At 40.0% G+C, this 21,332-nt stretch overlaps 1 protein-coding gene and 1 long non-coding RNA gene across 18 annotated transcripts in view; one reads left to right on the plus strand and one right to left on the minus strand.

Moving 5' to 3' along the window:
- LOC100062229 (cyclic AMP-dependent transcription factor ATF-7) overlaps positions 1 to 5,379 on the minus strand; it is an 82,750-nt gene extending 77,371 nt beyond the window's left edge. Inside the window, exons 1-2 of one of the 14 annotated variants that reach the window (XM_005611252.4) lie at positions 3,939 to 4,415; positions 3,619 to 3,672 (exon numbers count right to left, since the gene is read on the minus strand). Coding sequence is in view for 2 of the 14 variants with exons in the window: in XM_023643670.2 (XP_023499438.1) it covers positions 4,901 to 5,023 (123 nt within the window). In the remaining 12 variants the exon portion in view is untranslated. Of the gene's footprint in view, positions 1 to 3,618; positions 3,687 to 3,938; positions 4,416 to 4,545; positions 4,745 to 4,900 lie in introns of those variants that run through there. The other 13 variants (XM_070271560.1, XM_014740836.3, XM_005611253.4 and 10 more) reach the window with 13 other exon arrangements.
- LOC111773992 (uncharacterized) lies at positions 5,371 to 20,495 on the plus strand. 4 transcript variants are annotated; one of them, XR_011440116.1, is made up of 5 exons: positions 5,434 to 5,603; positions 10,974 to 11,248; positions 13,928 to 14,750; positions 19,523 to 19,579; positions 20,293 to 20,495. It is a non-coding gene; the product is annotated as an uncharacterized lncRNA (long non-coding RNA). The 4 variants fall into 4 exon arrangements; XR_011440115.1 differs by lacking the exon at positions 10,974 to 11,248 and having other exon boundaries at positions 5,443 to 5,603; positions 13,923 to 14,750; XR_011440117.1 differs by lacking the exon at positions 10,974 to 11,248 and having other exon boundaries at positions 5,480 to 5,603; positions 13,919 to 14,750.
- Positions 20,496 to 21,332: the final 837 nt, after the last annotated feature.

Raw genomic sequence — 21,332 nt, forward strand, 5'->3', positions numbered from 1 at the left:
ATAGAATCAAGAAACTACAGACGGACGAAATATTGTTTCCCAGGAAGATTATAAAATGAATTATTAAATAGATGGCTTATAAACAACTGGCAAATAATGCAGTGACGTATAAACACTAGCATAAGATAACTAAATAGTAACTAAAATCTAAGTTCATTTTCTTTTTTTTTTTTTTTTAAGATTTTATTTTTTTCCCCTTTTTCTCCCCAAAGCCCCCCGGTACATAGTTGTGTATTCTTCGTGCTGGGTTCTTCTAGTTGTGGCATGTGGGACGCTGCCTCAGCGTGGTTTGATGAGCAGTGCCATGTCCGCGCCCAGGATTCGAACCGACGAAACACTGGGCCGCCTGCAGCGGAGCGCGCGAACTTAACCACTCGGCCACGGGGCCAGCCCCAGTTCATTTTCTTTTTTGATGGGTCACCAGCCTATTTCAGGGATACATCAGAACATCTTTAGATTTCTACAGGACACCTCTTAATAGTCCACAGGAAATATAGCTTAGATTATAAAACAGTAGGTGGATTGGACAACTGAATTTTACTCATAAAGTTGATTAATGGATTAATATCAACCTAATGATAGTGTGCCAATGTTATATAGCATTGCTCCACCCTTATATATTTTTACTAGTGACCTACAACAAAACCATAGGTGTCATGTTTATCAAGTTTATCTATCAATACAAAGATATGAGAAAGGCCAAGAGGCTAAATAAATTATCAAGCTAAAACAATAAACCAAAACTAATAAGATGACAATTACAAATGTAATAATAAATGTAAAGTCATCAATTACATTTAAAAAATCAACTACAAGGGCCAGCCCGGTGGCACAGCAAATTTCGCATGTTCCACTTCGGCAGCCCAGGGTGCGCTGGTTTGGATCCCGGTGTGAACATGGCACTGCTTGGCAAGCCATGGTGTGGTAGGCATCCCACATATAAAGCAGAGGAAGACAGGCACAGATGTTAGCTCAGGGCCAGTCTTTCTCAGCAAAAAGAGGAGGATTGGTGGCAGATGTTAGCTCAGGGCTAATCTTCCTCAAAAAAAAAATAATCAACTACACAAATTAATGTGATGTTAGGCTTTAAGAACAGAGGTATAGGGGGCCAGCCTGGCGGCGCAGCAGTTAAGTGCACATGTTCTGCTTCGGCAGCCTGGGGTTTGCCGGTTCAGATCCCGGTGTGGACATGGCACTGTTTGGCACCTCATGCTGTGGTAGGTGTTCCACATATAAAGTAGAGGAAGATGGGCATGGATGTTAGCTTGGGGCCAGCCTTCCTCAGCAAAAAGAGGAGGATTGGCAGTAGTTAGTTCAGGGCTAATCTTCCTCAAAAAAGAACAGAGGTATAGTGGAGCTGGCCCCATGGCGTAGTGGTTAAGCCCAGTGCACTCTGCTTTGGCGGCCCGGGGTTCAAGGGTTCAGATCCTGGGTGCAGACCTACATACTGCTCGTCAAGCCATGCTATGGTGGCGTCCCACGTACAAAATAGAGGAAGAGTAGCCTGGATGTCAGTTCAGGGCCAATTTTCCTTAACAAAAAAAAAAGAGAGCGAGAAAAGAGGTATAGAGAACAATAAAAAAAGAGGCCATACTCTCTCTGTACTTTGTATTGAATAGATTATATCTGAGATGTTATATTCAGATCTAGGTAAGAAACTCTGAAAACTCAGGCCTCAAAAATGTCATTTAGGGGCTGGCCCAGTGGCACAGCGGTTAAGTTTGCACGTTCCGCTTCTCAGTGGTCTGGGGTTCACCGGTTCGGATCCCGGGTGCGGACATGGCACCGCTTGGCAAAAGCCATGCTGTCGTAGGTGTCCCACGTATAAAATAAAGGAAGATGGGCATGGATGTTAGCTCAGGGCCAGTCTTCCTCAGCAAAAAGAGGAGGATTGGCAGTAGTTAGCTCAGGGTTAATCTTCCTTAAAAAAAATAAATAACTAAATAAAATAAAAATGTTAAAAAAAGTCATTTAAGGAATGACTGAAAGAACTGGGGATATTCACTCCAGTAAGAGAAGCTTTAATGGGACATAACTGTCAAATATTTGATGGGCTAACTAACATGTTGACAAGACACCAGGTTTATTTGTTGTAGCTTCAGATGGCAGAACTAAAGGGCTTCATCACAGTGTAAAGGAAGCTCTAAAAGTAGAGCTCCAATAATGGAATCAGTGAAGTGGGGAACTCTTCCTTACAGTATTCGGAAGTTAAAAGACCACCTATCAGGAATTCCAAATATGACGCATGTGCAGATTTCATGAATATACTTAATCCCAAAAGAAGCGTATTAGGGGAAGGCAACAATAAAATGTGAGAAGCTTAAAAACTGTTTTCTTTGACATGTTTCTAAAGAGATGGAAGGCTTTCACAAACCTTAAAATCAGAGTACCCTTCTAAGAGAAACCAATAACAAAAGAAATTAATGCTTTTTCTTTTTTAATGAATGCTGCATTTGTTTTTCTCAAAGAAACATCTGCACCTTAACTTCAGTACCTTTATCAAGGGATAAGCGACAATTATATGCCAGCCTGCCAACAAGTCTCAAGAAGAGAGTTGTTTTTATTAGACATTTACACGGCTATGCTCTTTGCTCCACCTAAAACTTCCTTGCAAGGAGAAGGCTCCGCCTTATCAGACGTGGATAGGAGGCTGCTGTAACACTGGCTCCCTCCCACCACAGCCTAGGAAAAACCCAGTCTTGACATGTACAAAACAATCACTTAGAGAACTTCAGAGCACCTGTGTGCAGACAGAGCCAGGGACTCTACTTCAGGCAAAGGAGTAGCTTAAGAGCTGGCTGAAAAAACAATTTTCATTTCAGGTTGTTAGTGGGGAGAGGAAAGAGGAGATAGCGATGGTATCCATTGACATTTAAAAGCCATGGTAAACAAAAATGCTTAAAAATTACAACACTGACTCTATCACAGGATGTAACCTTTGATCCACAAGTTTAAAGATGAGCAGTGTTATCACTCTGTAGCTTTCTGCTAGGTGTTAACACTAATGAGAAAAAAAATCTTGCATTTAATAGTGCCCAAGTCAAAGCCATCACAAATTCTAGGACGGAAGAATAAAACACGGACTTTGCTCTCCCATTGGATATTTTTTTTGTGTTGATGTCAGGCAAACTGTGACAACGTCTGAATGTGCAACAGCAATGCTCCGAATGTGAAATACTGGAACCCAATTCAGTGATTAATGCTAATGGGTCGATAATTAATTGGTCTCCAAGTGCTGGAGGGGCAACTTTCTGGCCAGGAGGAAAAGCTTCAAATGGTTGCTGAAAACTGAAGGTTAATACAGAGCAACATACTCTGGTTTCTCTTCATATAACAGCTTTACCAGTATTTCAGACATTATTTTGCTTCTCAAAACTAAAAGGAGAAGAGAAGGAATGTAACAGACAAATCTACACAATAGCAAAGAAGTTATTCCTTAATTGGCTGTATTAGTTCAATTCATTATTAAATAATACACAACCATCAAACAAAGAGCAAAGGCTTGTCCCTTTTCCACACAGAATTAAGAACTGGTAAGACTACTTAGGAGAGCTGCCAAACTTTTCTTTAGCTTCTTTTCTTACAGACATGTTACATTTCGCAATAGTCTCCACTTACCTTACATCCTCCATGTTTGAGTACAAATTGTGTTTGATTTCCCCAACTCTTGCCCTAAGACATTATGACATATCTTTAGCTTCTGAGTCTGGACACAAAGGAAGAAACTGAAAAATTCTCACTTGCCTAAAATATGTGTCCATTTTATCTACACCTTTAAAAATATATAAGCTAACTAAAACTAACTGCAACCATTCACTGAACAACTCTTCAAGAATACGAGTGGGCAAGACACATTTAACAAAGCAAACTTCAGTTTAGTGTATTTTTCTCTGCTTAGAATACCTATAAAGACAGACGTCTCTGCGAGAATTACTTACACCACTGCAAAGTTTTTAAACACAGGAACCAAGCGAGGTCGCCGAGAAAACTCTGCATATCCCCACAAACCTAAGCTTGTGACACAACCCTCAGAGATACTAAAACACCCTCTGTTAAGTAGAAAACAAACTTTTAAAGTTAGGAAAGCAGCAACGCGGGAATCTGGGTAGGAGGTGCCCTGGGTAGTAAACACCCCAGTCAGAGAACATAACAAGCAATTCAGAGCAACATATAACCCCCCATGGGGCTCCAACTTGTACCGCTTAATCCCAAACCCCATCCCTGAGTTTAGGAAGAAATGAAGTGTGGGAAGAGAAAGAGAGAAGGGAAATCAGAGTGGAAGTGATGAAAGTGTTCCTCTTTCCCTCCGTCTCTACCCCTGTCCCAGCATTCTTGCAGGCTAGTCAGCAGACTGGGTGCCATATCCACCAAAAGCACTAAATCAATACCCCAGGCTTCTTCCCATCCCTACGCTAAAGACTTGTAAATGTCAGCCGTCTCCGTTCCAAACACGTCCCTTAACCCCCTCAATTCCCCCATACCCTTCCCAAAGCGATGCCTTTTGGTTGCTGAACCCATCCCTACTAAGTTCCTTAACTCATTCACCTAATTTTGTCCAAATCCATACTTTCTCTCTCATATTATGTCCCGGATATTCTTTTCAATCGAAATGCCATGACTCTCCTTTCCAGTGATTTACCCCTATCTTTCCAGCTAAACCCAACGCCCTGTTTTCACCTACTCACCCCCACCTCCTGCTATTCCCTCTGTCCCTGTAAGTGCCAAGTCCCTAACCCCACTCTTTGAGAAGCCCTGGGTCTTCAACCAGTTTAGTACCCCTCCCCTTTCTCCCATGCCACCCCATTCCAAGATCCTTCCATTAGGTTCCACTAGACTTCCATTCCCTCAGGATTCAACTCCCCTCTCCTTGCCACGCCCTGTGCCCCCCGGGGCTACTTACCCCAAGTTCTCCCCACACTTCAGGCCTCTGGCCCCGCCTTCCCCCCAAAGGAAGGAGGCGGGAGGAGGGAGAGAGGAGGGGCGGCACTCCGCAAGGTAAAGACGACCTCCCATTAGTGCTCATCGCCGCCAATCGTAGCTTCCTTCTCTCTTATTGGTCGACGTTAGTCCATGCCCCACCCTCTTCCTCAGACAGGGCCCGGCCACCGCCTCAGCGCCCCCGTCCAACACAGACTGGGAGGGGAGACCCCGGCCTGGGCGGCTGGGACTGGCCAGAGTTGAAGGGGAGACTCCCGTCAGATCATGGACTAGTTAATGTTAACAAGACTCACCCGCTGGTAGCTCCGTCGCCTCCCGCCCGCCCGCGCTCGGTCCCACAATCTGTCTCCTGCTCCTTCTTTCCCCCCTCAGAGGAGCAGCTACTTTCCTCTCGTCCGGCCAGGCGCTCTCACCTCTCGCGAGATGTGGGGTGGGGGGGGCGGCAGGAGGAAGGGCGAGATCCGTAAAGCCAGAGTTGGAAAGGGACGGAGGGGCGGGGCCCCGGGAAACAGAAGGGGCCGGCCTATCGGTGGGTAGGGCTGGGGAGGGAGGCTGAGTGAGTTCGGTACACACAGGTTACACGTGTTCGACTGCGTAATATAGGGGAGAAAAAAAAGAAGGAAAGAGAATCCTTACAGGTGCCTGAAGCAGTCGAGACCAAAAAGGTAAAGTAACTATTCTAGGGAATGAGATTATCTCAAACGAGCGCACTTTAAAAACGAGACAAGTAATCCTCAATAAAGCTGTTTTAAAAAAGTGGGGGAAACGCCCCCCAGACTCCCTCGCGGGTACGCAAGGGGATTCAGGGTTCCAAACAGTCAAGTAGTTGCATTTTCTTCTTTGCACTTAAAGTTACATCACTGTGGCGATAATGTCTGCTGTGTGTGTGACTGTGTAAGGGAAAGGGGGCGGTGGTAAGGGTTCAACTGCAGGAACTGGCGACTTTTTAAAAAATGTGCATGTTGTTTCTAAATCCTCTAGAGTCATCACTTTCTTAATGGTAAAATAGTCGAAATACCCTTAGCCCTAGAACAGGAGTGAGTGTATTGGAAACAGCAAGCCCGGTGCACAGCAATCCCAACTCTGTCGTTTTCCAACTCCTTGGCCTTGGGTGAGATGCTTCTCTGAGTCTCATTACAACGGGGCTAGCAATCCCATTCTACTCAAAGAGTTGTAGTGGTCAAATGAGATAATATATATGAAACTGCTTGGGAATTAAAAGGTACTATATTGGGGCCTGCCCTGTGGCCAACTGGTTAAGTTTCTGCACTTTGCTTCCTCGGCCCAGGGTTTAGCCTGTGCGGATCCTGGGCGTGGACATGGCACCGCTCATCAAGCCATGCTGAGGCAGCGTCCCACATGCCACAAACAGAGGGACCCACAACTAAGAATATACAGCTGTGTACTGGGGGGCTTTGGAGAGAAAAAGGGGAAAAAAATAAAATCTTTAAAAAAAAGGGCACTATGTTTATTACCAAGTATTTTAACAAATTCTTAACAGGACATAGTATGTTCAAAGCATTGCTCTAGGCATGGGGAGAAGAGCAGACAGACCAGCTCCCTGGTCGGGTAGAATTGTATATTTTAGTGGGGAGGGGGAAACAGGTAAGCCAATGAACACATACTTCAGTTAGTGAAGAGCACTTCGGGATAAAGAAACAAAGTGACTAGGAGTGGGGAAACAACTTTCTTTACTCCTGGTGTTGAGAGAAGTCCTCTTTGCAGAAGTAACATTTGAACCGGGAGTTGAAATATGAGAAGGAGATAGCCTTGGGAAGATTTTGGGTGAAACATCAAATGCAAAGACTGTATTAAAAAATTTGTCGGGGCTGGTCCCATGGCGAGTGGTCCTCTGCTTGGGCCACCCAGGCTTTCACCAGATCCCTGGCACAGACATGGCGCCGCTCATCAGGCCGTGCTGAGGTGGCATCCCACATAGCACAACCAGAAGGACCTACAACTAGAATATACAACTATGTACTGGGGGGCTTTGGGGAGAAGAAGAAGAAGAAGAAGAAGAAAAAGATTGGCAACAAATGTTAGCTCAGGTGCCAGTCTTAAAAAATTTTTTTTGCATATGGTTACCAAGATGGTAAATTTTATGTTATGTGGGTTTTACCACAATTTTAAAAAAATTATCATAATTATAAGGAGAGTTGACTCAAAGTATTACCCATGGCATCACTTTTCTCTCAGGTAACTTTCTTCTGCAGCTTTATAGTACTCAGCTTTCTGAACTTCCTGCCTAGGATCTCGTCTATCCTCATGGCACCCTCTGAAAGGTAGAAACAGGCCAAGTGATTTCTCCCTAGGGAGCAAAGGTGAAACAGAAGCAGAATCACTTATGTTCTTGTGAAATGAATTGAGGAAAGTTGAGAGGAGTCTTAGCTTCCGATCTGCTCTCCCCTATAACAATTCCTACTTGAAAGAATACGACGATAGAAACAGACCCTCAATGTACAGTGTATATGGGAGATTTGTATATAACAGAGGCGGCGTTACGAATTAGAGAGGAAGGAGTTCTACAAATTGTGCTAGGAGAATTGACTATTACTCTATGAATACAAAATAATAAATATATTAGCTAATGTTTATAGATCTGACTATGTTCCAGGCACCATCCTAAGTGTTTTACATGTATTAATTCATTTTTTCCCAAATTTATATCTTCAACTCATCTCTCTCCCCTGAACTGCTGACGAATATCTCCAACTGCTTACTTACCAAACCACTTGGATTTCTATCAGTATTTCAAACTTGCCATATCCAAAACAAATTCTTCCTTCCACTCCCACATATCCCCCTTCCCCAGTCTTCCCTATCTTAGTAACAGGTACTTTCATTGTTCCAGTTGTATTTTTTTATTGAGATATAATTCACATACCATAAAATTCATCTTTTTTAAGTGTAAAATTCAGTGATGTTTAGTATATTCACAAGTTATGCAACTATCAGCATTATCTAATTCCCGAACATTTTCATCACCCCAAAAGAAACCCATACTCACTAGCAGTCACTTCCCAATTACCCCCCACCAACCCATGAGTCTACTTTCTGTCTCTGTGAACTCGCCTGTTATAGACATTTTCTTTTTTTAAGATTTTATTTTTCCTTTTTCTCCCAAAGCCCCCTGGTACATAGTTGTGTATTTTTAGTTGTGGGTCCTTCTAGTTGTGGCATCTGGGATGCCGCCTCAGCATGGCTTGATGAGCGGTGCCATGTCCGCACCCAGGACTCAAACCGTTGAAACCCTGGGCCACTGAAGAAGAGCATGCGAACTTAACCACTCGGCCAAGGCCCGGCCCCTAGACATTTTATATAAATGGAATAATATAATATGTGGCCTTATTTGTCTGGCTTCTTTCACTTAGCATAATGTTTTCAAGGTTCATTCATGTTGTAACGTTTATCAGTACTTTATTCCTTTTATGGCTGAATAATATTCCATTGAATGGATACACTGCTATTTGTTTATCCATTCCTAAGTTGATAAACATTTGAGTTGTTCCTACTTTTAGACTATAAAGAATAATGTTACTTTGAACAAGTCTTTATCTGGACATTGTTTTCAATTCTCATATATGTACTGAGGAATGGAATTGCTGAGTCGTATGGTAAGTCTATGTTTAACTTTTTGAGAAACTGCCAAACTGTTTTCCAAAGCAGCTGCGTCATTTTACATTCCCGCCAGCAGTGAATGAAGAGTCCAGTTTCTCTCCATCCTCACACTCATGCTCTTATTGTCCGTCTTTCTGATTCGAGCCATCCTAGTGGGTTTGAAGCGGTAACTCGTGCTTTTGATTTCCGTTTCCCTAATGACTAATAATGTTGAACATCACTCCATGTGCTTATTAGCCATTTATCCATCTTCTTTGGAGAAATATCTATTCAAATCCTTTGCCCATTTTGTAATTGGGTTATTTGTCTTTCTATTGAGTTCTAAGAGTATTTTATGTATTCTAGATACTAGACTCCTATCAGATATATGATTTGCAAATATTTTCTGCCACTCCATGAGTTGTCTTTTCACTTTCTGATAGTGTTGTTTGAAACATTAAAGTTTTTATTTTGATAAGGTCCACTTTATCTTTTCTTGTTTGTACTGTTGGTGTCATATCTAAAAAACCACTGCCTAATCCAAGGTCACAAAGATTTACACCTATGTTTTCTTCTAAGATTTTTATAGTTTTAGCTCCTATATTTAGGTCTTTGGCCCATCTTGAGATAATTTTTGTGTATGATATGAGGTAGGAGTCCAATTTCATTCTTTCCCAGGTAGATACCCAGCTGCGGCAACACCATTTGTCAAAAAGACTATTCTTTCTCCATTGAATTATCTTGGCACTTTTATCCAAAATCAGTTGACTTTAAATATTTGGGCTTATTTCCAGAGGCTCAATTCTATTCTGTTGTCCTATATGTATGTCTATCCTTATGCCAATATCAAAAGTCTTGATAACTGTACCTAATTTCTTTGAACTATGTTTTGTAGTTTTTAGTGTACAAATCTTTCACTTATTTTGTTAAACTTACTCATAAGTATTTTTTCTTTTTGATGCTATTGTAAATGAAACTGTTCTCTTAGTTTCATTTTCAGATTGTTTATTGCTACTGTATAGAGATATAGTTAATTTCTGGATACTGATCTTGTATCTTGCAATCTTGCTGCACTTTTTGTGAGCTCTAAGTTTTCCTGTGGATTCCTGAGGATTTTCTATATACAAGATCATGTCATTTTCAAGTAGGGATACTTTTCCTTCTTCCTTTTCAATTCAGATACCTTTTATTTCTTGTTCTTGCTTAATTGCTCTAGCTAGAACTTCCAAGAAAATTTCAATGTAAGTGGTGAGAGTAGATATCCTTCCCTTGTTCCTGAACTTAGAGGGAAAAATTTTAATCTTGCACTGCTAATTTCCTGTTAGCTGTGGGTTTGTCGTAGATGCCCTTTATCACATTAAAGATGCTCTCTTCTATTTCTGGATGTTTGAGTGTTTTTATCACGAAAGAGTGTTTGATTTTATCAGACGCTTTGTTTATTGAGATGATAGTGTGATTTTTGTCTTTTATTCTATTAATATGGTGTATTACATTGATTTTCATATGTTAAACCAACCTTGCATTTTGGGGATAAATCCCACTTGATCATGATGTATAATCCTATTTATATGTTGCTGTGTTTCATTTCCAAGTATTTTGTTAAAGATTTTTGTGTCTGCATTTATAAGAGATATTGGTCTGTAGTTTTGTTTTCTTGTGATATCTTTATCTAGTTTTGGTATCAGGATAATACTGGCCTCATAGAATAAATTGAGAAATGTTTTTTCCTCTTCTATTTTTTGGAAGAGTTTGTGAAGATTTGCTGGTAATTCTTCTTTAAATAGATGGTAGAATTCACTGGTGAAGCCACATGGTCCTAGGATTTTCTTTGTGCAAAGTTTTTTTTATTACTCCGTCAATCTCTTTACTTGTTATAGGTCTATACAGATTTTGTATTTCTTCTAGAGGCAGTTCCTGTATGTTGTATCTTTCTAGGAATTTTTCCATTTCATCTACATTATCTAAATTGTTGGCATACGATTGTTGATAGCAATCCCTTATATGTTTTTTTTTATTTTTGTGAGGTTGATGTTAATGTCCCCTCTTTTATTCCTGATTTTAGTAATTTTTAATCTTCTCTTTTTATTTTGGTAAGTCTAGCTAAAGTTTTGTCAATTTTGTTGACCTTTTCAAAAAACCAACTTTTGGTTTTATTGATTTTCTCTATTTTTCCATTCTCCATCTCATTCATTTCCACTCTAGTCTTTATTGTTTCCTTCCTTCTAATTGCTTGCTCCTCTTTTCATTTGCTTAGGTTATTGATTTGAGATCTTTTTCCTTTTTTAATATACCCATTTATAGCTATAAATTTCCCTCTAAGCATTGCTTTCACTGCATTCCATAAGTTTTGATAGATTATGTTATCGTTTTCATTCATCTCAAAGTATTTTCTAATTTTCTTTGCAATTTCTTCTTCTTCTTCTTCTTTATTTTTTTAGGAAGATTAGCCCGGAGCCAACTGCTGCCAATCTCCCTCTTTTTACTGAGGAAGACTGGCCCTGAGCTAACATCCGTGCCCATCTTCCTCTACTTTATATGTGGGACGCCTACCACAGCATGGCATGGCAAGCGGTGCCATGTCCTCACCCGGGATCCGAACCGGCGAACCCCGGGCCACCAAAGTGGTAACCGCTGTGCCACCTGGCCAGCCCCTGCAATTTCTTCTTTGACCCAGGGGTTATATAGGAGTTTGTTGTTTCATTTCCACATATGTGTGAGTTTCCTTCTGTTATTAATTTCTAATTTCATTTCATTGTGATTGGAGAACATACTTTGCATTATTAAAATATTTTAAACATAATTAAGGCATTTTATGGCCTAACGTGCGGCCTATACTGGAGAAGGTTTCGTGTGTACTTTAGAAGAGTGCGTGTCCTGCTGTTGTTGGATGCAGTGTTCTGTAGATGTCTGTTGAGTCTAGTTGGATTACAGTGGTGTTCAAGTGTTCTCCTTCCTTGTTGACCTTCTTCTAGTTGTTCTATCCATTATTGAAAGCGGGTTATTCCCCTCCAACAAAATGGTTCAAATTTCAGTTACTACAGTATATGAACTGTGAGTACTAGCGTGATGAACAAAATTTGCTGCTAGCTCATCAATACACAAATCACTTCACAGATATGTGCATCACGATCAGTTGGTTACCAACCACGTCACTTCTTTCAAAGTCTGTCGGTGATTGGTCACCGTGCATCTATTATTCAGTTTATACACAGACAGCAAAATGTGTCGTTGCATTGTCTCTTTGTCTTCCAGGGATAACCCCTGTGACATTTTACAAAAATCAATTAACAGAGGGAATTGGCCAACAAAAATGGCATAGAAGAAAAACAAAAAGTGGTAACACAGGAAGTGTTCAAACTGAATGTAAACAGAGTTTAAAAAATATAGCTGAGCAAGGGAATGTTGACACTGGAGCCATTCTGGAGACTCAAGATGAGCAACCAAAGCAACTTAGTGAAGGTGAGCTTATTGCTGTTAATGAGGAAAGTGACAAAAAGGATGAAGATGTCCCAGAGGAAGTGATACCAGCAAAAAAAATCACATTAAAGGAACTCTCACATATTTCATGACATTGAAAGCGCAAAAGATAAAATGTTAAGAGATAAACCAAATTTAGAGACTGACAATTTACCAAGACATAAAAGAGATACTTGTTCTGTATTATAAATTATATGACAAAAAGGCAAGCACTGTTCTAACTACTCCTGATATGTTTTTACAGAGATGTATAACACTTTAATTATAAAAAAAAGGAAAGAAAGTGGATATTGAAGTCTCCAACTATTATCATTTACTGTCTATTTCTCCCTTCAATTCTGTCAATTGTGGCTTTATGTATTTTGGGGCTCTGTTGTTAGGTGCAATTATGTTTAAAATTACTTTATCTTCTTGATGAATTGAATTTTTTATCATTTTTACATGTCTGTCTTTGTCTCTAGTAGCAATTTTTTTTTAAAGATTGGCATCCGAGCTAACAACTGTTGCCAAACTTCTTTTTTTTTTCTGCTTTTTCTCCACAAATACCCCCAATACATAGTTATATATTTTAGTTGTGGGTCCTTCTAGTTGTGGCACATGGGACCCTGCCTCACTGTGGCCTGACGAGTGGTGCCATGTCCATGCCCAGGATCCGAACCAGCGAAACCCTGGGTCACCAAAGCAGTGCACGCGAACTTAACCACTTGGCCATGGGGCCGCCCCCTTTAGTACAATTTTTATCTTAAAGTATTTTTGTCTTATCTAGTATAGACATTCTAGATCTCTTTTGGTTGCTGTTTGCATCATAGGTCTTTTTTCATCCTTTTACTTTCAGCCACTATGTGTCTTTGAATCTAAAGTGTGTCTCTTGCAGACAGCTTATAGTTGTCCATTATCTCAATCTCTGCCTTTTAAATGCCATTTACATTTAATGCAATTACTAAATAGTATGTATGTCTGCCATTTTGTTATTTGTTTTTTATATGTCTTGTGATTTTTCCCCTTCTAGTCCACCATTACTGCCTTCTTTTGTGTTAAGTAGACATATTCTAATATACCATTTAATCCTTTTTTTCTTTTATATTTTTTGAGTTATTGTCTTGGTACTTACCCTGGGGATTACAATTAACATGTTAATTTATAACAATCCAGTTTGCATGAATACCAACTTAATTTCAATAGCATATAAAAGCTTTGCTCCTGTATAGTTTCATTTCCTCTCTTCTTTGTACTGTCATTGTCATACAAATTACATCTTTCCATATTGTATGCTCATCAACACAGATTTATAACTATTGTTTTATACAATTGTCTTATAAATCCTATAGGATAAAAAGAGAGTTACAAAGAAAAGTTGCATTTTTACTGTCTTTTCCTATAGAGTTACCTTTACTGGTGCTCTTTATTTCTTTATGTGGATTAGAATTACCATCTAGTGTCTTTTAATTTCAGCCTGAAGGACTCCTTTTTGTATTTCTTGGAGGGCAGGTTTGCTAGTGATGAATTATTTCCATTTTTGTTTATCTGGGAATGTCTTAATTTCTCATTTGTTTTTTAAAGATAGCTTTGCTGGATATAGAATTTTTGGTTGACAGTCTTTTTCTTCCAGTACTTTGGATATGTCACCCTACTGCCTCTGGCCTCCATGGTTTATGATGAGAAATTCTATTGAGGAAAACTGGGACATGATGATTCACTTCTCTCTTGCTGCTTTCAAGATTCACTTTTTGTCTTTGTCTTTTGATAGTGTGGTTATGATATGTATAGGTTTGGATTTGTTTGAATTTTTCCTACTTGGAGTTTGTTGAACTTCTTTGATGTGTAGATTAATATTTTTCATCAAATTTAGGAAATTTTTGGCCATAATTTCTTTCTTTTCTTTTCTTTCTTTTTTTTTTTTTTTGAGGAAGATTAGCCCTGAGCTAACTACTGCCAATCCTCCTCTTTTTGCTGAGGAAGACTGGACCTGAGCTAACATCCATGCCCATCTTCCTCTACTTTATACGTGGGACGCCTACCACAGCATGGCTTGCCAAGTGGTACCATGTCTGCACCTGAGATCCGAACCTGCGAACTCCAGGCCACCGAGAAGTGGAATGTGCGAACTTAACCGCTGCACCACCAGGCCGGCCCTGACCATAATTTCTTCAAGTATTCTTTCTGTACCTTTCTCTCCTCTACTCTCCTTCTATGGTACATTTGTAGGCATATCACAGGTCTGTGTGGCTCTGTTCATTTTTCTTCGTTCTTTTTTCTTCTTCCTCAGACTGGATAATCTCAATTGACCTGCCTTCAGATTCAGTCTTTCCCTTTTCCATCTGCTCAGATCTGCTGTTGAGCCCTTTTAGTGAACATTTCATTTTAGTTATTGCACTTTTCAACACCAGAATTTTGATTTAGTTTTTTAAAAAATAATTTCCATATTTTTATTGATTTTCTCTATTTGGTCAGACATTATTCTTTTTTTTTTAGATTGGCAGCTGAGCTAACAACTGTTGCCAATCTTCTTTTGTTTTTTTCCTTTTTCTCCCCCAAACCCCCCAGTATATAGTTGAGCATTTCTAGTTGTGGGTCCCTCTAGTTGTGGCATGTGGGATGCCACCTCAGCATGGCTTGATGAGCAGTGCTATGTCCACGCCCAGGATTCAAACCGGTGAAACCCTGGGCTGCCAAAGCGGAGCACACAAACTTAACCACTCAGCCACGGGGCCGGCCCCTGAATATATTTTAAATGGCTGGTAAGTGCATTATCTGACCTTTCTCAGGGACAGTTTCTATCGACTATTTTTTGGTGTATGAGCCATATTTTCTTGTTTCTTTGACTATCTCATAATTTTTTGTTGAAAACTGGACATTTAAAATAATATATTGTGGCAATAATGAAAACCAGGTTCTCTCCCTCTCTAAGGTCTGTTTTGATGCTGTTTGTTGTTGTTGGTGGTTGTTTGTTTAGTGGCTTTTCTGAAATAATTCTGTAAGTTCTGTATTCTTTGTCATGTATGTTCACTGAAGTTTTTGCTTAGTTAGTCTAGTGATCAGCTAATTATTGGACAGAGATTTCCTTTAATGCCTGAGACCAATAAGTCTTTGCCAAGGGACTCTGAATGCATATTGGAGCATACCTTCAACACTCAACCAGGCAGTTTACAACTCTGTCTTAGGCTTCACTTCCTGCTTGCACAGAGCCTCAGGTTTTTTTGTTTTTTGGGGGAAGATTAGCCCTGAGCTAACATCTGCTGCCAATCCTCCTGTTTTTGCTGAGGAAGACAGGCCCTGAGCTAACGTCCGTGCCCATCTTCCTCCACTTTATACGTGGGATGCCCACCACAGCATGGCTAGCCAAGCAGTGCCATGTCCACACCTGGGATCCAAACCAGCGAGCCCCGGGCCCCTGAAGCGAATGTGAGCAATTAACTGCTGCACCACTGGGCTGGCCTGAGCCTCAGGTATAATTTAAGGGCTTCTCAGGTCTTTTGTGACCATGCACACAGCCTTATGAACGTGCACGGTCTTCTAGATTCCCAGGAATATGTCAGAACATTCCAAAGCCCCCTATGAATGCCACAATCCACAGATTTTTCTTTAAAATTTTTTTGGTTAGCCTATTTTTACCCTAAATGTTATCTACCACCACAGGCAGCTGCAATGTTGAAAAATTGCCTGTCATTGTTTTAAACAAATGCCCCCACAACAAAGGCTATTTGTATAAGGCAAGCTCTGAGTCAGGTCAAATAAAGATAGCCTTGAGATCTTCCACAGAATCACCAGAGATGTCAAATAATGACAATTCTCTGAGAATGGGGCTTTGAAGGAACACCAGCCTCATTCTGCCCCCTCCAGTGGCTGCCAGGGTGCTGGTTTTCACAATGATTGCAGGCTTTTGAATTTCAAGGTTACCATGGAGTTGAGGATAGGGGACGATGGGAATAAAACAAGTTAAAATGCCACATAATTCACTGTTCTTACTAAGATTCAGCCATTTTTCTTGCATAAACACTCCCTTCATTGTTGCAAACCTTTGGTTAATTTCCAATGTTTTAAGAAAGTTGATCCTGACAGTTTTTCCAGTGTTCTCATTGCTTTTATGGGAGAGTGGATTTTTGGAGGTTCCTACTCCACTATTTAAAAAAATTATTATTTTTTTTATTGAGGTAACATTGGTTTATAACATTATGTAAATTTTAGGTTACCTCATTATATTTCGTCTTCTGTATAGACTGCATCAAGATCACCACTAAAAGTCTAATTGCCATCCGTCACCGTATATCCTTCTCCCTTTACCCCCTTTGCTCTCCCCCCACCCCCTTCCCCACTGGTAGCCACCAATCTGTTCTCTATATCTATGTGTTTGTTTATTTTCCACATATGAGTGAAATGATATGGTAATTGACTTTCTCCATCTGACTTATTTCCCTTAGCATAATACCCTCAAGGTCCATCCATGTTGTCGCAAATGGTTACTCCACCATTTTTGTTGATGTTACTCCTTCTAATTGTTTCCCAGCCAAATGCTTTAGAGTCATCTTTGATAGCTGTCTTTCTCAAACATCCCACATCAGCAAGTCCTATAGAGGTAGCAAATCTTCTACCTTCAAAATATATGCAAGATCCCACTACTCATCACCACCTTCCTGGTCTACCTTCCTAGACCACAACCACCTTGATCTCAGCTACCCCTCTCCCATCACTCCTTATTTTCCAACAGTACAACCTCCTCATCTTTCCTCAGACTGCCAGGCGTGGTCCTGTTTCAAAGCCTTTGCATTTTTCTACCAGGTATACACATGGCTCATTCCTTTACTTCCTTCAAATCATTGCTCAAATGACATCTCCTCAGAGATGCTCCCTTGACCACTCTACACCTACACTCCATCACTCTATTCTCCCTATCTTGCTTCATTTTTCCCTAGCACTTATCACCACCTGACATGTTATATTTACTAATATTTATCATCTGTCTCCTCCCATTAGAATGTAAGCTTAGAAAGTCAAGGACTTTGTCCACTGTGTTCATTGTTGTATCTCCAGTGCCTGGAACAGTACCTGGCTCATGTTGATACTCAATAAATTCTGGTTGAATGTATGCCAAGTATCTTTCATTTACTCCTCCAGATCCATTCTCCCCCTTCCTCTCAGTGTCCAGTATGGACAACATCAGTGGACTCCTTTGCTCTCTGGCTTCAGCCCATGCAGAATGCCAATAGGAGTTTGGAGGAAGGAAGGACAGTGAAGTGAGAATATTTATTCCCCAGGCTTTTCTCTGCCAAACTGCCTCAGGTTTACCCTGTCACTGGATCTAAGATCACTATCTCTCCCAAGGTGACCCTCTGTACGTGGAGTCTGTCTTTCCAATAACCACTGCCTACCCTCCTCCTCCCTCTTGGCCTCACTTTTATAACAGCCTCTTTGCTGTTACTACCCTCAGGATATGGTACTATCCCTTGTGATTCCCCTGCACCTGTACATACCTCTGTAAATAAACCCATCTCATGTCATCCTATTTGAAGAGTGACATCTCTTTCCTCTGGGTCCCTACCTGACACAGATCAATAATCCTAAGAATGAGTCTATGAAGTGGGTGTTATTGCCATCCCCATTTTACAGATGAGAACTCTGAGGTCTAGAAAAATTAAGAAACTTACCCAAGGTTACATAGCTAATTAGTAACAGAGCCAGAATTTACTTTAGAAAAAAATGTGGGAGAATATTTTTATGACAACAAGATAGGGAAGGATTCCTAAACAAAACTGAAAAAGCATATCTGTAAAGGAAAAGACTAAGTGAAATTCTCTATATCAAAGGACACCATAAACAAAGTGAAGAGACAAGTCACAGACTACAAGATATTTGCAATCCATGTAAAGGATTAGTATATAAATCCTAAAGGATTAATATATAGGATATATAAAGAACTCCTAGAAATTAATAAGAAAGCACAAACAACACAATAGGAAAATGGGCTGGCCAAAGGATAAGAAGGAGACTACATAGGGCAAGAAACCCAAATGAATAAATAAGCATATGAAAAGATGCTCAGTCTCTTTAGTAATCAGGAAAGTGGAAGTTAAAATTATGAGATTCCAAGGGACGCCCCGTGGCCCAGTGGTTGGGTTCGCGCACTCTGCTTCGGTGGCCCAGGGTTTCGCTGGTTCGAGTCCTGGGATTGGACACGGCACTGCTCATCGAGCCATGCTGAGGCGGCATCCCACAACTGGAAGGACCCACAACTAAAAATACACAACTATGTACTGGGGGACTTTGGGGAGAAAAAGGAAAAAAATAAAATCTTTAAAATAATGAGATTCCATTTCACACCACTTGGCAGATGAAAACTAATAAGTGCAGTAAGTGTTGGCAAGGATATAGCGAGCAGGAATGTTTGGAACAACTACTTAGGAGAACAATTTGGCAATACCTCATAAAGCTGAAGAAACACATACTCCATCATCTAGTAATTTCACTTGGAGCAATCTTCCTTAGAGAAATATTTACACTCGTGCACAAGGAGATATGTACAGAGGGTTCATTGCAAGATTGTTTGTGGGAAACTGTCTCATAGTGCGAAAATGGACTACCATACAACAGTCAAAACGAATGAGTATCATTTACATTTATCAACATAGATAAGTCTCAAAAACATAATGTTGAGTGAAAAAAGCAAGTTGAAAAAGAATACATACACTATGGTGTTGTTTATAACTGTAAAATAAAAATATGCTAAACACTATGTATATAATTTATAGTATATGTAGTTTATGGATATTTACATATGTTATAAAACTATAAAAATGCAGAAATGATACATAACTTCAGTAATGTGGTTATGTCTGTGGAAGAAGGAGGAGGAAAGACTGGTAGGTAGAGCTGTGTCTGTATCTGAAATATTATTTTGTTATTTATTAATATTTTTACTTTATATCAGTTTACATTCTTATTTGTGGGTTTTCTTTTTACAGCTGTATTGAGGTATAATTGACATAAGATAAATTACACATATTTAAAGTGTACAATTTTACAGGTTTTTACGTATGTATATACCCATGAAATCACCTCCTCAATCAATATAATAAACATATAGGTCACCCCTAAAAGTTTCCTTTTGCCCTTTTGTAATCCAACACTCCCACTTACCCTCTTCCCCTACCTGTCCCCAGATCACCATTGATTTTCTTTCTGTTACTATAGATTAGCTTCCATTTTCTAGAATTTTGTGCAAATGAAATGATATTGTATATACTTTTTTTTATCTGGCTTCTTCCACTCAGAATAATTATTTTGAGATTCATCCATACTGGTACATCATTCATTCCTTTTTATTGCTGAGTGGTATTCCATTGTTTGGATATATCACAGCTTGTGTACCAGTCTTTCTATGAATATATGTTTTCATTTTGGAAGGGAAATACCTAGGAGAGGAATTACTGAATCATGTGTTAGATGTGTATTTATTTTTTTAAGAAACTGCCAAACTGTTTCCCAAAGTGAATATATCATTTTGTGTTCCCACCAGGAGTGTATGAGAGTTCCACTGGTGCTGCTATCATATCATATATATCATATCATATAGGTATGTGGTGACATCCCTTTGTGGCTTTAATTTGCATTTCTCTAGTGATTAATAATGTTCATCATCTTTTCAAGAGTTTATTTGCCATCCACATATCTTCTTGGTGAATTGTCCAAATCTTTTGCCTATTTTAAAAAATTGGGTTGTTTGTCTTCTTGAGTTCCAAGAGTTATTTACAATAGTCTACATACAAATCTTTTGTCAGCTGTGTGTGTCTTTTGAAGAACAGAAGGCATTAATTTTTTTTTTGCTTCCCCAAAGTCCCAGTACATAGTTGTGTATTCTAGTTGTAGATCCTTCTAGTTCTTCTATGTGAGCCACCACCACAGCATGGCTACTGACAGATGAGTGGTGTGGCTCCACACTCAGAAGTGAACCTGGGCTGCAGAAGAGGGGCATAACAAACCTTAACCACTAGGCCATCAGGGCTGGCTCAAAAAGTTTTCATTTTAATGAAATCCAATTTGTCGATTTTTGTTGTAGTTAATTTTATGCCAACTTGACTGGGACACAGGGTCCCCAGATATTTAGTTAGACGTTATTCTGGGTGTGTCTGTGAGGGAGTTTCTGGGTGAGATTCACATTTGAATCAGTAGACTGAGAAAAGCAGAGGGCCCTCCCCAATGTGTGTGGGCCTCATCCAATCCATTGGAGGCCTGAATGGGACAAAAGGTGGGGTAAGGTAGAATTTGCTCTCTTTGACTCTTTTCCAGGGACATTAGTCTTCTTCTGCACTTGGACTGAAACTTACACCATCAGCTCTCCTGGTTCTCAGGCCTTCAGACTTGGACACAAACTATACCACTGGCTATCCTGGGCCTCCAGTTTGCAGACAGAAGATTGTGGGACATCTCAGCTTCCATAATTGCATGAGCCAATTAGTTATTTATTTATAATAAATTAATATATAATCAAATGATTGGCATTGGATTATTATTATAATATATTTATTCCTTATAATAAATCTCTTATAATAAATCTCTTCACATGTATTTTGGCACCAAGAGTGGTTCTATAGGAACAGAATGTTAAGGATGAATTTTCTGAATTGGTTCTGGGGTTTCTGGAATTGACTCTCCAATCTAATTAAACTTAAAGACTCTAGTGACCCTATTTCCAGTAGTAAAGTGAGCGCTGATAATTCATAACGTGAACTGGTAATGGACAAACGCAAAATACCTGCATAAGACACTACTGATCAACTACTTATAAGAAGCAAGGAGCTGATTGACTGTGCACAAGATACTTCAAACATTTTCAGAAAATTACAGACATCATGAGGCTGGCTGGTTGTTCCTAACATCATTGGACAAAGTGGTGAAAGAAAAGGATGAGTTCAGGGATTCAAATTGCCAGCTGAAGCACCACATAAATGACCTAAATTCTTCTATGTGTGCACTGAGGGAGACCCTTATCACCTGTAGCTGTAGGGCTGAGACTGCTAAAAATCAAACCCAGAATCTCATTCTGTGACTCACTCAATTATAGCAAGTTGAATTACCAGCCTTGCAGGGCGTCCACTGTTAAAGTGAGGGCACTGATTGGGAAGGAATGGGATCCTTTAAGATGGGATGGGGATATGTGAAAAGACTTTGATGAAGCTAGTGACACTGAGCCTCTAAGTTCTGGTAAGTCTTCTTTACCAGAGAAAGAGCCCTCCCCACCCCCAACAGAAGTGGCCTCCAGCTCACAGCGGTGTTGGCCTCCCTACTCCCCATCTGAGGAAATTAACTCTGCATTGCCTGAGGAAACT

This window comes from Equus caballus, chromosome 6 (assembly GCF_041296265.1).
Source record: "Equus caballus isolate H_3958 breed thoroughbred chromosome 6, TB-T2T, whole genome shotgun sequence".
NCBI classification, from domain to species: domain Eukaryota; kingdom Metazoa; phylum Chordata; class Mammalia; order Perissodactyla; family Equidae; genus Equus; species Equus caballus.